Below are 16837 nucleotides of genomic sequence, written 5' to 3'. Positions count from 1 at the left end.
TTAACAGCCAATCCATGTCATCTTATGTAGCCAGGTCAGTAGTTCTTTAAGAGATGAGGGAGGGAAGAGAAGTTCTCTGGCTAGTTGATGCTAGAGAGAGACTTGCTGCTATGTTCTCTGCTTGTGGACTGAATTTCCACAGGAAGACGAGCTGCCTGCTTTGCTCACTTTTCTATCAGTACAGGGCTTAGAGTAAGTAAAACCGTAAGTATTGGGAACGGAGCTGCCCATCTGTCTGCTGTGTATTGTGTATTTGGACTGTGTGAAGAAGGATCGCTACTGCTGCTGTGCTGGGACCCATAGAGATTGTGGCTGCCACTGTGGAGAGTGAGAGGTCCATTGACTGCTGCCACATTGAGGATGTTGTGATTGCTACTGATACGCTCCCTTTCCTGGAAGATCATCTGGAGTTCTGCTGCACGCTGGTTAAAGGGGGGGAGACCCTTTTTGCTGGCATACACATATGGGAACACTCTAAGCCTAAGGATCATTTACCGTGGTGGTAGGCTTCTGAGCCACTGACTTCTTTTTACCTGTTGCATGCGAACACTTCTGCTTTTGTGAGATTGTGATGAAACCCTTTTACTGGGAGCACTTCACTGCTTTGTTAATTCGTTACAACTTTGTTTAAAAGCGCACATACTAAAGGCCCCAAAGCCAGCTAGATTGTACAGGATATAGCACTAATAGCCAGTAGGGTGGGGCAGGAGATATTTAGTTGTCCTTAACTTGGGTAAATTAGTCACCTCTATCACAGTTCCCTGCATAGATAGTTAGATTTGAATATATTGCCCTACATTTGGCTTATTCTGTTTGTGCTGTACCTGTGTTATTACTTCCATGTGCTGTGTTTATGATTAAAAGTCTCATATTGCTGTCTCATATTGCTATTTGGTTTTCTCCCATCTAAAACAAAAAGGGGCTTTTGCCTTTCATTAAAGCCTGGTAAATCTTGCCAGGTGTGTTGGTGTGTTATGGGTCAGGATTGGACGGGTTACCTCCTGAGGACAGAAGAACCCATTTCAACCAGCGGTTCCTTCAGGGGTGAGTGCTACACTTAGATAAGGGTTTAGAATTAACACATAACTACCACTGGAAAAGGGAGATGTGAATTAATTAGCGAACCCTATGTGTGTTAAGTGTTTAGAGATTCCCTAAGAACCCTTAAAGGAGAACTATGAAGTGAGTGATTTTTACTCAACCTCATAGTTCGAGCCGATGTGTGACAATGAAACTGTCACACATCGGCTCTAAAGATTGGGAAGTGAGCGATAGGCAGAGCCAGCTGTCACTCACACAGCTGGGTGGCTCTCGACAGCATTGCGGGATCCGTTCCAACAGTGGCGCTCTCAGTATACCGCGGGCAATAGCCCGCGATATACTGAGCTTTGGCTCACGGGAGGGCGCTAGTATATGTCCTCCCGTGACCCTTAAGAGAACTATGGGATAAAAAGGTTACCCCATAGTTGTATTTTAAGTAGTATATATTTTATTTAAAACAATAGCAGATATGACATGATTAGACATGATACCGGAATGTGCAGGAACTCCATAAGGGCAAGGTCCTTCAGGAGCATTCTCTGAGGCAGAGGTAGTCCACAGTTCTCGCACACAGTGAAGAGCTGTTCGGTTACTCGCATCCTATAATGAAAGCATTACAATAATATTTTAGCAAGAACAGTTCTCTTGAATGTATGCCATTGCAGAGGCACAATAAGATGATGGGGCAAGTTCTTTGTACCTTCCATCCACACTGAAAGCTGGACAATATGTGAGATAGGCTGCAGCCAGAACACAGTTTGTAAGGAGGTCATTAGTATTGTTTTGGTGAATCCTATCTTTCCATGTTTGTTCTTGTGTTTTCAACCTTGAGAAGAAAAAATACAATGCTCCATTAATCCTACTGACTGAAAACCTACACAATGCAACAAATGATCTGATGATTTAATATAGTCATAAGCCAAACTAAAAATCTCAAAATATGAACATAAGGGCACGACTTAATGTGTATCTGTACCTAAAACCTTTTATTTTTGTTTTAGATGGAATGGGGAAAGGTTAGAACCCGCATCAGGTTTTACTGATATTCGTGGGTCCGTTAGAGAGAATTCCCTATACTTTCTGTTCTTGAGATGTTTTTTTAAGTGAACAGGAAGTGAGGGAAAATCTGCAACAGGGAGACAGACAACAATAAATAGCTGACAGGGGTTCTAACACCCTCCTACTTAACTTAACCCCTTCGTGACGGGAGACGTACAGTGTATGTCCTGTCACTTTGTGCCTATATGACTGGCCACGTACACTGTATGTGACGAGTTATATCAGGCTTTGCAATGCCGGTATTTGCTGATTCTCAGCATTTAACAGTCATTCATTAATGTCTCAGTATTGAGGCATTAATTAATGAAATAATTAAGCTTTTTGTAAAAGCTTCTTCCTTTCATTAATGAAAGAATGAAGCCGTTACATGCAAATAGAGGACCGCAATTTGCGATCCCGTATTTGACAGCTCAAAATAGCAGAGAGGTAGCAGTGACTCACCTCACCTCTCTGCTATTTGTTTTGACAGCTCGAGAGCCCGATGTTTAGATACATTTCACGCAAAAGATACAATGTATATCTTTTGAGTGAAATGTATCAGTTCTGATCGTCTAGGCACGACAGCTGCCTAGACGTATTTAGTAAGAAAGTATATTACTGCTGTGGAAGAATCACACAGCAAAAATGTAGAAAAATTGTCAGTCATTTATGAACAGAACCTGAAAACTAGCTCAGTCATGAAGGGGTTAAAAAAACAACATTTTTACTTCTGTCTGCGTTGCTGTTAGAGGGCTTTCTCCTCACTTCCTGCCCTGGGGACAACCTTTTTTACCAGACAGGAAGTGAAGGAGTCTTTCCAACTGAGCCTCTGACATCAGTAAAACCTGACAGGAGTTCTTAACCTTCCCCACTCTATCCATAACCTTCCCTACTCTACCTAGGTTTGAGTTATGAGGAAAATGTATAGATTTCTTGAGTGATATTGTGTGATGCTATATTTGAATCAGCAAAAGGTGGACTTATGACCTACCTGTCCAGGATGTCTACTGCTGCCTGCAGCTTCTGCTCATGGGACTGTAGCTGCTCCACCAGCTGGTATTTCTGATTGATAGCAGAATCATATTCCTCATGGAGTTTATCTACCTGTGATGGCAAGGCTTGATCATTACTGATCATACACTATTAACAACTGCACAAGATCAAACAGTAAAAGAGGCAGATAAGGGATGGAGAAGGAGATATATTTAAGGTGACCATAGATGTAAGACAATGCCATAGGTAAACAAGTACAGTCAAATGTGATCTGAACATGTATGCACCGTATGTGAAAAATAATACCTTCCGTCTATGCTGAGTTTAACAGAAAAAAAAAATACTTCTGACAAATTATATACACCACTACAAGACAGAGTTATTGCTATCTATATTACTAGAAAGGGTTCCATCTGGTGTCCTTTTACTGCCTATCCTTAGCATGAATGCATTAAAACAATACCTTGGCAGTAAGGTAAACATAACAGAATGAAATATCATAAGGGTGATTTAGCTTATACATTTTTAAATTGTTTTCATGTCATAGGATACATGGCCAACGATTCCTGGAGTACTGCGGGTTAGCCAAAATGACAGGAAGGTGGGATTGTCTGACAAAAACTCTGGACTGAAAAGTCCCATAAGGCATAAGTCACTGTGATGAGTCAATCACTTGTGTAAAAATTTTAGTTTGAGCTATTAATCTCCATAAACAGGTATTTTTCCAACAGTTAGGCAGAGAGATAGATGAAAATATATAACAAAGCAGTCTAAAGCTCTATGTGCTGGCTCAAATGGAGAATACAAATATTAATTTGCAATATTTTATATTTAACAGACTAAAAAAAATAATTTAAAAGAAAAGAAAATACATACAAAACCACTATACATTCTCTTTCATTTCTATGAGGCAATTGGAACTTTGTATTGTATATATTTATGAAAGTAACAGAAATTTCTGTGAAGTAACTTTTAGGTGAAAAACATAATGTTGAAAAATCTGTGATGATCTGAATTGCTGTTCTACCTCTGCCTTGAGAGAGGAAAGATCTTCGGCAGTAAGGGTGCTGAGAATGTGATGATGAAGTACAGCAGGCTCGTCTTCAAAACTGTTTGTTATCTAATTAAAATAAATGCAATTTAGTACTATGCAGTCACAAGTATAATTAAGTAGCCACATTGTAGCTTTGATAAAATGTTTCCAAAATTTAAAAAAGAAAACCAATCTAAATAATTCAAGTGACACTAAACTCAGGAGTTAAATCTTAAAAAATGCATTTAAGTACCTTAATTAACTATTAACAAAAATGTAGCTTTATTTGCATCACTCAGCTGTAGATCCTCAAACCATCTCTGAATTGGTGCTGGCACTGTACTTCCTTCTGGAGGGTGGCTACTTTTGTTCCCCATGGTCCCTGTGTGTGTTGACAGTGGCCACCGCTCCAAGCTCACTCCTGCCATGGTCTATAACTTCAATAAATATTAGTGAACTAAATGTGAGATTGTAGTCCATCACAGGAGCAAGCTTGGAGCGGTGGCCACTTTACAACACGCACAGGGACCATCAGCAATCAACTTTAAAGAGTCTAACTTGCTTTGACTGATGAAACCTGAGACTAGTTGGTTGCTATGCATTTATCCAAACTGAATATCATCACTGTAATTTGGATTACCTAATTACATTATGTGTTGGTAGTCGCTGTGAGAATACATGCCTCTGTTTAAAGCAGGCCCTTTATCAACATGCAAGGTGAATTATCTTTTAGACCCCCATCCTTTCATGTGCAAAAGCTTAGTTAAAATAAACAAATAAACATGAGAAAAAATATAGTAGAACTACTCACTACACACCCCGGCTTCCAGAAGATTTCTGTAGGTTAGGGCGATATTATTGGGTCTTCTCCAGGAATCCTGGGAACGCTGAGGAGCTCAAATCTCACAGAAGTCACTCTAGAAATGTGCATGGGTGTCTTCTTGCAAGATTTGGGATCCTCAGCTTCCTGGGATCCCTGAAGAAGTCCCAGTGATGTCACCTTGATTAGGTGAGTTCACCTAAAGACTTGTGTAAAGTGTTTTACTTTTACTTATTTCTTCTATTATTTTTTTTCAATAGCGGGGATCGGAGTCTACAAGATAGTCTGGCCTCATTGGTGGCATGGCTCTGGCCCATGTGTTATTAAAATGAGAGAGGGGTGTTCTGCAACCTATCTGTAGAGAACTGGCCTGTGCATTCTGTTGTCAGGTCAAACAGAAAGTATGGAGCACACAAGATTTAAACGGATGAAACATGGGGAAATGTGCAGGTATTGACATGTCCTGTTTTTTTTCTGATTTTGCCCAGGGATACTCTTTAATACAACCAGGGCCGTCTTTAATACTGATTGGACCCTGGGCAAACATTTTCTTGGGCCCCCCGTTCCTACCTATCCCGACCCCCTACCCGCCCCCGCCATGCAATTTCGCCCATGCATACGCAGGAGCGGAGCAGCACTATGCAATACCGATCGCACAGTAAACAGAAGAGTGGCGCAGGTGTATCTTTTGCGGACTCAAGGGCGGGGCTGGTGCAAGGATTATTGTGTACACAGGTGAAGGTGCATTATTCCCCCCCTCCCTATCACCAACCCCCCCCCGGCGCCCGCAGACGACTGTCTATGCAGCCTTACTAAGGTTTATTGTCCGACATCATATGTACATGGAAAGCATGTAGTGACCCCCATCACATACCCACTCTCTCTGGATGTTGTGTTCCCTAATACACACATGCAGACACTCAGGGCCTCCCCATCAGACACCCCCGGTTCATGCTGCCATGATTCAGGCTGTAGTCCCCTCACCTGGCAGGCTCCCTATCCCTTATCCAGGTGCAAAAGCCACCTTTGCCAGCTGCACTTTGGGCCCCACAACAATGACTGGGCCCTGGGCAGCTGCCCCCTTTGCCCTGCGTTAAAGACGGCCCTGAATACAACTATAACGTGACTCTAACAAGAAGACCCACCAACTCAGCACCAAGGAATTAGGAAGTGGCTGCAGGAAGTAGGAATTGAGGGGTGAGTTCCAATGCAAACAGTAGAAAAGTTTGCTAACATCCTTGCAATTTTTTCAACTTACACAGCAGTTGGAGTTTTATCTCAAGGAAGTTTTATCTCATGTATAAAGCACATATATTTGGATACACTCACCATTTTTGACTGCTCTTCCTTCACAATAAGATCCTCCTTCTCTCTCCCTAAGTCTGCCAACTTTTTCTGGCATTCTTTTAGTGGTACACAAAGCCGAGTGTATTCTACAATCGCAACAATGAATGCCACCAATGATGCTGCATCCTCAGAGCTGTAGCGTGCTGCTGCAATAGTGATTCCTCCTTTTTTATTATCTTTTGTTTTGTCACCATCATTTTGTGAATATTTCTTAGCTGGTGTTATGGACTGGGGTGTAGCATCTGTAGAAAAGGGGCAAATAACATTTTAACATTAAATAAATACTATAACCAATCTGCAATTGCAAACTAATAGGAAAAGGCACATTTTGTATTTCAGTTTGCAGTTTTCATATATACTTATGCTAGTGTTAATAAAGACAGTTGTTTGGTAATGTGTCTATATTTTGTGTTTGTTGTTCTCTGGAACCGACTTCACTCCAGAGCTGCATTAAAACAACTAGAATATGGACACATTGCAGTTTATTTGTTCAGTACAAAGATATCACTGTAAGAAATAAAACATATACAGTACATTATTCACTTTATTATATGTTTGGGGGGGATTGAATATAATTAAAATTATTCTGAAGTGTCTCAGTCATATTTTATCATTGCTATATTTTAAAGTCACACTGTTGGGTAGTGTTAAACCTATTCGGACTAGAGCGATGACAATGAGTGTATGATACAGGTACTAGTTCGGACTGGAAAACCTCTGTTGCACGGCTCTTCACCTTTAGCAGCCCACACTTTTTGATTCTTTATATGCCTGCCACAGTAGTCAGGTGCCTCCAGGATTTCATGCATGGTGGCAGCAGTCACACAAGACCCAGTAGATGGACCAGAAGTCAAGGGGCTTGATAGGATAGTGACATGATACCAAAAAATAGTCTCTAAACTGGCAAGGACCAAGGTCAGCATGCCAAAGAATTAGACAAAGGATTAGTCAAGAATAGTCCCAGCAGCATCCATAATAAAAAATGTCAAAACAAGGCTGAAGAACAAAGGTGAAGTTAAGAGTTACAACAAAGTCAAGGATTGTGGAGTCAGCAGGAATATCAATCTAAGCACCACAGAAAATACTAGAAATGTGCAACCAAGTATTAAATAATGGGGCCAGACCAGTAACAACGTATAGTATGTCAATTTCTGCTGAAGAAAAATTGTGCTTTATTTTGCCCCTTCCCCCAACCTGAGAGGATGTGCAGGTGTGGGAGTGGAAGCCATAGCAGAGAAAATGCAGGAAAACCATTAGAGCAGGCACCAACATGTACAGATTTTAAGCCAACCACTTAACATTCAACTGTGTATTAAACAAACCGAACTGAGGCTACCCAGCTGGGTGAACCCACTGAATGTAGATCCCTGACAATGGAACCATACATGTTGACATGAGGGTTGTAAAATCAAGTATTTCCTAATGACGAGCACAGAGAATGTGTGTTGAGCTAAACATTATCTTCAGTAGATAGCACCAAACTTAATACAGGCTGCAGTGCCAGTCAACATTGACCAGCACTTTCCTCTCCCCTTAGTGCCCTCTCAAGATGTTTTCTCACTGAGAACATTTATAAAGGCATTTGATAAATACATTTTAGTTTCAACATTCAAATCGTCTGTGATCCTATGGCCACTTACATTCTACCATAATTACACCAATTTCATTTCAATCTGTTCCTTAGAAATTAGCTTTGTTTTTATTTTATTATATATGTTGGCATGTTGTTTATCAGTAATTATTGTTAACAACCAAAAGCATAATGGTAGGTTGCAATAAATTAAATTTTAATTGTACATACGTGGGGCAGCATTTTCCAGCAAGGAGCCTTCCCCAGTTACACCGGTTGAACCTTCTTTTGCTTTACCAAGGTAGGCCTCAACATCTTTTATAGTCTGGTCTGGAAGTCCATCTTGAAGTTTTGCAATCCTGAATACACAGTTATAAACATTGTAACCAAAAGCTGCACTGATATTGTTACATATTGTTATATAATTATGCATTTAATATGTTTTAGTGTATATTTTTATACTACTAAAAAGTACTATTTTTATCACCTGCGTATATATAGGTGTTTTGTAATAGTGAAATATGTATATAGTTTTGTATTATGCATGCAGAATTTTGAAGAATATGCAGGTTTTATGCTTGTTAGAACATTGTACTCTTTAACATTCAGGTGGTCATAATAATCTGGCCACTCAGTGTATATATAGCCAGGCTGCTTTGTGGCTAAATGGTTAGCACTGAACCTGTATGCTATTTCAATGGGCTCTTTTAACTAGTATTTTGTTGTCTGTTCTATCTTTAAATGCATTGGTTTGCCCTGATTACTCGAGTTTAATTCCACAATGTAAAAAAGTAATTCTTGTAGCTTAACTGGCTTCCACAAGAAATAGTCCCAGTTTGTGTGCGACCAAAGTGTAAAGTGAGACTGTAAGCTTCTTCAGGAAGAGATTCAATGACTGGTAAGCTCTATTGAATATTTCATCGCTACTTTAACAAATAAGGGGATAAATTAGATAATAGTTAGAAGAGAACTATGAGGTAACCTTTTTATCCCATAGTTCTCTTTGGGGTCACGGGAGGACATATACTAACCTCCTCCCATGACCCAAACCTCAGTATATAGTGGGCTATTGCCACAGCCGGGACGGATCCCGACAATACTGTCGAGATCCACCCAGCTAGCTGATTGACAGCAGGCTCTGCCTCTCTAGATCCAGAGCCAGCTGTGCAATCCCTGTCTGTTCCTCCAGTCAGCACTGGAGGATGGGAGAGGGGAGGGTGGAATCCCTGTAGAGTGCCGTGACTGACAGTCACCGCTCTCTGCAGGGAGATGATCGTGAAGTGAGCGAGCAACTGTATGTGTTTGCTCATTTCCCGATCAATAGAGCTGACATGTGACAGTTTCAATCACTCACCTCATATTCCTCCTTTTAGTTTAGTATTGTCTACAATATTTAAATATACAGTATAGTGAAGTATAAAATGTTTATGAATTTGTAATCTATTTTCAGCATCAATGTTAGTGTCTATCAAATCATTAAGCCAACTTTATGAACTTCAAAACCACTTATCTGCATTTATGGATATAAAGAGAAACCGAAAATAACAATTACAGATCTATGGCAGAAGTATGTGGAATAGGTATTTTCATTCTGAATGTTGGTTTGGTTCCTTATTCCATCATAATACTGCCCAAGTAAATGCATCAGTAAATACATTTAAATTAAACGTACTGATGTATCATATCAACAAACTTGCTGGTCTCGCCAATATGATATTGTATGTTCTTCCACCTTGCTCTGTCAACTTTGTCAGAAGGTTCTCTGAAGCCTGTCAGTATGAAAAAAACAATGAATCTGTGTTTAGGACAAAGGCAGTTACTATTTACAGATATAAATCAGCACTAATAAAAAATAAACAGGCAAAGTATTAAAAAAAAAAAAATTAATATGCACAATTATGTGACACCTTACTGTCATGCTGGAATATTACATTTAAAAGTTCATTTCATATTAGAGCAGAAAATGACCTTTTCCTTACCTCGCTTTGGTGGGGACGATTTTCCTACAGGTGAAGGCTGAAATCTATTGCTGGCTCTGCTGTCTGACTTTTCATTTAAGTGACCTGAAGATTTTGGAAGTTCATTTGCGTTTTCAGATGTTGGCAGGCAACTGATCATGACCAAAGCCATTTCCAAAATCTTAAATAAGAAAACAAAAATGCTATTTATGCTGTCATTACACTTATCATGGAAACTAACAGAACATTACATAATTGCTTTACTAACTTCACTGGCTCAGTGGTTCATTTTTGACATCAATGGGTGATTTTTGGGTTATCGGTTACAACAGATGAAAGATCATCTGTCTGTATAGTTGGCATTAACAAATATCAGGATGAGCTACAGTTCTAATTTGTATTAAATAATTTACAGAGGTTATGATTGATAAGATCCTTCTTTACTTGAGTTGAAATTGGACTTTGGTTGGTCTTCTTGTGAGAGGCCTTGGTTTGTACTTCAATACTAGAGACTGTTGGTAAGTATTAATCCCCCAGCTGCTTACCCGGCTGGCCTGCTTGTTCTTGATATTGTTGCTGCTATTTTGTATCTGTACAATGTTTATGTTCTCACACATGGGCTCCCCTGTTTTCTTTCCTTTCCCTGTTCCTGTCTACCCTCCTGACCCTGCCCTTCCTTGTCCCTTCCTATGCCAATATGTTTCTCATTTTGTCATATATGACCACTGTATTAATGTCCCTACTGAAGCATGATCTAAGTGCTTGTGAACAATGTCCTGAACCAACTTAGAGACATTACTCTGACCGAGTTTTTTCTCTTTTTTCTTACGTACAATGTCTTTTTCTTGACTTGTCTGTTTCTGCAAATTTGTATATTTGTATTGTGAGATGTTTATGTTTTAAACGTAAAAAATAAACATTATATAAAAAATAAACATTTACAGAAGTCTTTCTGAATTGCTCAGATAGAAATAGCTGGAATACGTAGTTATTTTACAGTATAAGAAACTAATTTTGTGCATACAATCGTTAATTGTATATTATGATTGTAAATTGTATTATATTTTGTGAAATACATATCCCCCCTTTCTTCAAACAAATCTATACCCCCCAGTTATCCATTATAAAGTTGCATTCCCTGGTTAATGCTAATGAAAAAATGTCTTTGCAGTTGATCTACCTTATTAAATAAACCCAGTTGCTTCTGTTCTTGTGATGATAAAGAGAATGCCCACTTTGAAAAGAAGGATTCCTGTATTTCCTTATTTTTCATTAAATACGGAACTTTGACCATACAGTAGTTTTAATAGTAGTTACCCTCCTAGATGTATTCTAAAGGACTTATGCATAAAACATTGTTATGCTCTCTACAGCAATTAAGTAGATTTAGATGTACCTCTAATACATGATAGAGAGTGAAAGCCTAACTTTATTAGTTTTCAGTCAGCTCACCTGATTTTACCCTGTTCTAGTTTTTATAAGTTGTTGACATAGTTATTATTATTAATCCTTACCTGACCAACCAGATATGGGGGTTTTTGGCATCGTACAAGTCTTTCCACACATGGTTTGTCCACCTTACTGCACCAATGCATCACCTGCAAGGAACCCATGAGGTTTATAACCTAACACAGCAGTCAAATGTCTTCAGCTATGAAAAAATATGTACTGTTCTTGGAGTGCAACACTTAAACATCTCCTAAACATCTGCAAGCTCTGGCTCCTGTGTAACACAACCAGTTGCATAAGCATATGTTTTACATAGTGACATATGATAAATATGAATAATATAATTATTATATCCGATCAACGAACTACAAATGCTTTGGTTTTGTTTTTAAATTGCCACTTATTTTGGGTCCACTTTGATACTTCCTTTATAACTTCAGCCCTTGTACATATATACCGCCTGTGTACCATAGCCATTTTTGAATTTCCATTACGAGGCTGTTTATTTGCCGATAACTTTTTCATAATTTAAGATAATATACAGTAAATTATACATACAATGTTTTTTTTTTTCGAGACAAACAAGACTTCTGTTGACAATGTTTTGCAAAAATGCATTGTTTCAAAATTGACCAGTGTTAGTTTAAAATGAGAACTATTACTGTCAATAAAAGGTGTAATTATATAAGTAGAATAATTTGTCCTCTCTATAATGACACTAAAATTATGTTTCTGGTAAAAAAAAAAGAATGAAAGTTACTTGCAAATAAAATCGCCTTTTGTATTTTGCACAATTATTTTTATACAGCTCTAAAAACATAGTAAACAAAACAAAAATAAACTAAAAAAAAGTAAATATTACTGATGAAAAATGGAAATAAAAAAAATCAGCAGATAAATAATAGCAAAGAGGAAAAAAAAGTTAAGGAGGCCTGGTGATAGTTAACTTAGGGTTAATAAGATGTTAAATAGAAATACATTTAACTTCAAATAAAAAACTTTTATTTTATTTGTAAGTTTGTGTTAACTGATGTCATATGTAGATCAAAGGTCACATCTTTTCCACTGTAAAAAACAAGTTCACATCTTTAAACTAAATTTGAATGAAATATTAAAGGAAAACTATTAAGTGAAGTAAAATCACTCAGCCTCATAGATCGAGCCGACGTGCGACAATCAAACTGTCACAGGTTGGCTCAATAGATCGGGAAGTGAGCGAACACATACCGTCGCTCGCTCACTTCTCGATCCTGTCCCTGCCGAGAGCCGTGGCTGTCACTCACGGCTCCCTGCAGGGATTCCCCCCCTCCCCTGTCCGATCCTCCAGCGCTGACTGGCGGAACGGACAGGAGGGGGCGGTTACAGCTGGCTCTGCCTCTAGATTGGCAGAGCCAGCTGTCAATCATGCAGCTGGGTGGAGCTCGACAGTAATGTCGGGATCCGTCCCGGTTGCGGCAGTCTCAGTATACTAGGCTTTGGGTGACGGGAGGACGCTAGTTTGTGTCCTCCCATGACCCTGAGGAGAACTATGGGGAAAAGCACTGACCCCATAGTTCTCCTTTAAATACACTTACATACAATTGTTACATTGTATGTACTCAGTACGCTTTCACGCAATTTGCAAGTGTCATGTTACACAACAGGGGCTGCATTTTGACAGCTGTTCCTGCTAATTGGGGTGGAGGATCGGTAACAGTGCAGAGGAGCATAGGAGATACGATTTAGAAACATTGTTCAAGTTTTTAGAGCATAGCTCCTACCCCCAAGGGCACAAGATTTGAATCATAAAGTATTTGCAAACCCGAACTTTCCTTCTGATAAATATACAATTTAAAGTGTGTTGTCACATTTGTGTAATAAGTGCAAAAAAGAAAAAAAATCTGGCAATACTGCCAGAAATCCAGTAAGCTTGCCCGTTCTAGGTTCTCATTTCCAACAGTACCTGATGTAAAACCATTTGTATCAGTGCTCAGAAACCTGATGTATTCAGTCATATTTAGTGTTTTTTTAATTTCCATATCTAAGATTTCAAAGCAACTTTGAACGAGATTCTATTGGATTACCTTGTCAGTTTTTATTCCACACACTTTGATAAAGGAAGCTGTAAATTTCTCTCAGTACCTCAGATATGCTGTAAAATCCATTGATGGATGGAATGATTGAATTTAATTAACAGGAAATTATATACAAGCTGTACCTCATTTTTTACAAGTTGCAGATTTTTCTTTAGTTCCACCAGTTCATCTGTTGCCTTTTCTGTCTTTTGCATGATATCATGAAGGTAGGACTTTTTAGTGGCTTCCTTCATGTGAATAAATGCATCATCATATTCATCCCAATGATCTAGAATCCAACAGTGGATGCAGTATGTAAATGCAGTATTCTGATTACATATAAAACATTACACATTCGTTATATACAAGTATTGTTTGAAGGAATATCTTCCTAAATCAAGATGTTTTCCACTATTGTTTTGTGATACTTGGCTGCTGTAGAACTGCCAAAAGGCAAGGAAGAGTGGTAGAGTCAGATGATTTATGATAAGTCTTAAAAGATTTATTGGAGAAAAAATTTGAAGTATAAAGCTTTAAAAGATTTAACGGAGTAGAAACTGTTTACAATTATGTGAATTGTAACTTAGCTTAGTGAATAATGTGAAGCTGTGACAAACACTAGCAAAATAATCCTATTTTTTATATTTTCCTTGCCCATGATTAGGTAATCAAGCCAGGGGCGTAACTAGAAATCACAGGGCCCCATTTAAAAATTTTGTATCGGGCCCTGTGATTTCTAGTTACGCTCCTTGCAGAGCCCACCTGAGATCCCACACAGCCCACCTGAGAGTGACCCTGCAGAGCCCACCATATACTCTCTATGGTGGCCTCTGCAGGGTCTCAGGTGGGCTGGTCACACCCCTGCACACCTCTTACCTGTCAGCCTTCTCCACTGCCGCGCCCGCCACCTCCTTGGTCGCCGGTGGGCTGGTCACACCCCTGCACACCTCTTACCTGTCAGCCTTCTCCACTGCCGGGCCCGCCACCTCCTTGGTCGCCGGTGGGCCACACCTCCTCCACCGTCGCCGGTCCTGGCCTCTTCCTCCCCCTTCTCCACTGCAGCTGTCGGGCCCCGGCCCCCTTCACCGCAGCTGCTGGTTCGAGGAACAAAGGGGTGCCAGGATGAGGAACAAAGGGGTCCCCCTGATGCAGTGCGGGCCCCCTGGGTCGCTATGGCATTGCAGACTGCTGGCTGTCACGGGTGGCTGTGAGGAGGAACGCACCGCTGCACAGATCACTGACAGGTGCGCCGGGCCCCATAGCGGCTGCCTGGGTCGCTATGGTGATAGTTATGCCACTGAATCAAACTGATCTAGGTGTAGTTGGTGTACAAAGTGAACACAAAGTGAAGACCGCTTCACCTCATGCACTAAACTTAGCAAACATATACCTAGCAAAGTAAACACAGCTTCTCCTCATTCGCCAAGCTTAGTGAACATACACTTTATGGGGTTTTACCTTTTTGTATTATAAAACAAAATAAGTGAAAAAATCTCTACAGGTCTTGAGGAATATTTGACTAATACAGTTTGGTCATTTATAGAATGTATTGTTGACACTACAAGGTGTACTTATATCACTGATGTTAAATTATGGTGTAAGAAGAAAACAGCAGAGTGGAAGATTTTTTTTCTTGCAGAAATGTAATTTAATTTAATTCAAACTCCACCAGTGTAAAAACACCAACAGGGAGGGGTGGGGGGGATACAATATTCAATTTTTGTCAAAGCAGATTTGCAGTGCTACCCCCAAGGTATGAGGTCAGAAAGGCACAGCTGATAAATGATCAGATTATCTCCTGCATTGAAGGTAAAAGACAATTTGTTTATCTAAATCATTAAAGCATTTCACTACTTATAATAAGACTTTAAAGAAATACAAAGACACATAAAATAATTGTATGCTATACCATCTTTCAATAAGTCATCATTCTCTTGAAAATCGTCCAGTTCATTTTCATTTTGTGACAGAAATATTTGAAGAGTTTCATCTCCAATACCTGGTTAAAAAGGAAATGACAAAAATTAACTTTGCAGTTTTAGATATATAACAATTTACTGCCATGTTGAGAAAAAAACACAAAACCTTCACCCCACTGCAGAATTTCTATTGTTTGAGGCCTTAGAGACAATCTGAAATAGAAACACAGAGCAGACAAAAAAGTCCATTGAGTCTGTCCCCCTTTTTTAATTTATTTATTTATGTTTTGCTGGGTTTTTTTCAGTTATGATTACAATATGTATACTGCTTTTGCTGAGATCTTTATGAAAATTCTAGTTGCCTGGTTGTCAATGTGACCATCTGACTTTCATACTTTTATATACTGATTAGAAAGTGAAGTTGGAGCACCCGAAACTGAATTGTTCTGGGTCAATTATTCAAATATTTTTGAAGCCATTGGATGATTGCGACACCATTTGATAACTAGTATTTTAGGAAGAAGTGCTCAGAAATGGCAGCAAAAATATTTCTTTAAGCACATGTATTCTTTAAAACCATTGACATGATCTAAGCAGAGAGCATGTACTTTGGTGTCCAACTGTGCAGTATTCTCACACCTCCCCAACTTGGCAGACTGGAATCTAACCAGTGAGGTATAACACTAATGTATTAAAGCCCATTCAAATATTCAGTATATGTGCATTGCAGCACGCATGGTAATGGACCTGCATTGGTGTGAATGACACCTATATTGCAGCACTACATTGCAGCATATAGATGTGAGCAAGCCACACAGGGGAGATATGGATTTCTATTTAAAGTATGTTGTTATGCAACAAACAATTCATATGTTTTACTGTTCCACTGCAATACCAGATTCCACCAGCAGGTGGGACTGCAATAAGGCTTTCCAAAACAGATTATTTCCAGTTTTCCTGGACATCTCTTCTAAATGATATTTTCTCTCCACATGCACCTGACTGAAGACAAAAATGTCATTTGTATGCCTGAAAAAAATGCCTTATGAAAACTCTTTTCATCATCAAGAATACATTTTTGTCTGTACGTGGTGCCTGGTGACTGCAAAAAAACATGACATGTTTGTGTATTGTCAGATTTAAAGAGGTGCCTTAATGACAGAAGGATGGATTTTGTAAAAATAACCCAAACTAAGTAAAAGCAATCTATATAAATTATATTAAAGGATGCTCAAGTTATTACCCTAAAGTAAAATGTGATAATAATGCTAATTTCTAGCACAATAGATGTAACTTGTCAGCAGAAAAAGATCACACACATGAACTGCCATTGGGGTTCAGATGAGTAAGGAAGCGTTTTTAAATTCGGGTCAGAGATGAGCTCTCTATGGCCCGGTATACATGAAATCAATGTTTACTGACAACAAGCGAGACTGGATAATCCTTGAAATAGCTTTCATTACCATGTATAACAAAGATAAAACCTATATAAAAAAGAAAACTCTACAGATATTGAAACAGGGTTGTGATATAATCTAATAGATGTGTTACTTCTACTCCACAGTACAAAGCTATTCGCACTGTATTAACTGAAAAGTGTATCAAATGGCTCACC

At 39.1% G+C, this 16837-nt stretch overlaps 2 protein-coding genes across 2 annotated transcripts in view; both read right to left on the bottom strand.

Annotated features, from left to right (window-relative positions):
- The window catches only part of LOC108798583 (dynein heavy chain 5, axonemal-like), an 11739-nt gene extending 10200 nt beyond the window's left edge, over positions 1-1539 (bottom strand). Inside the window, exon 1 of the mRNA XM_018570343.1 lies at positions 1533-1539. The gene's annotated coding sequence lies outside the window, so the exon portion shown is untranslated. The remainder of the gene's footprint in view (positions 1-1532) is intronic.
- Positions 1540-2637: 1098 nt separating this feature from the next.
- LOC108798582 lies at positions 2638-16187 on the bottom strand. The gene is made up of 11 exons (XM_018570341.1): positions 16102-16187; positions 14258-14397; positions 13447-13592; positions 11315-11398; positions 9822-9981; positions 9515-9611; positions 8074-8201; positions 6255-6514; positions 4100-4192; positions 3071-3183; positions 2638-2668 (listed from the first exon to the last, which is right to left on the bottom strand). The coding sequence occupies exons 1-11, from the start codon at positions 16185-16187 to the stop codon at positions 2638-2640; spliced, it is 1338 nt and encodes a 445-aa protein (XP_018425843.1).
- Positions 16188-16837: the final 650 nt, after the last annotated feature.

This window comes from Nanorana parkeri, unplaced genomic scaffold (genome assembly GCF_000935625.1).
Source record: "Nanorana parkeri isolate BGI_ZX_2015 unplaced genomic scaffold, ASM93562v1 scaffold1511, whole genome shotgun sequence".
NCBI classification, from domain to species: Eukaryota; Metazoa; Chordata; class Amphibia; order Anura; family Dicroglossidae; genus Nanorana; species Nanorana parkeri.
Note: the sequence above shows the minus strand (reverse complement) of the source record. Positions and strands in the feature narration are given on the sequence as shown.

Excerpts from the sequence above, each read along its gene's own strand:
- LOC108798582 (XM_018570341.1), bottom strand. The coding sequence starts at position 16,187 with ATGTCCAGGAAAACTGGAAATAATCTGTTTTGGAAAGCCTTATTGCAG. Across the intron at positions 9,612-9,821 it reads ATCGTCCCCACCAAAGCGAG|GCTTCAGAGAACCTTCTGAC; the intron begins GTAAGGAAAAGG and ends TCATACTGACAG. Across the intron at positions 4,193-6,254 it reads AGGAAGAGCAGTCAAAAATG|ATAACAAACAGTTTTGAAGA; the intron begins GTGAGTGTATCC and ends TATTTTAATTAG.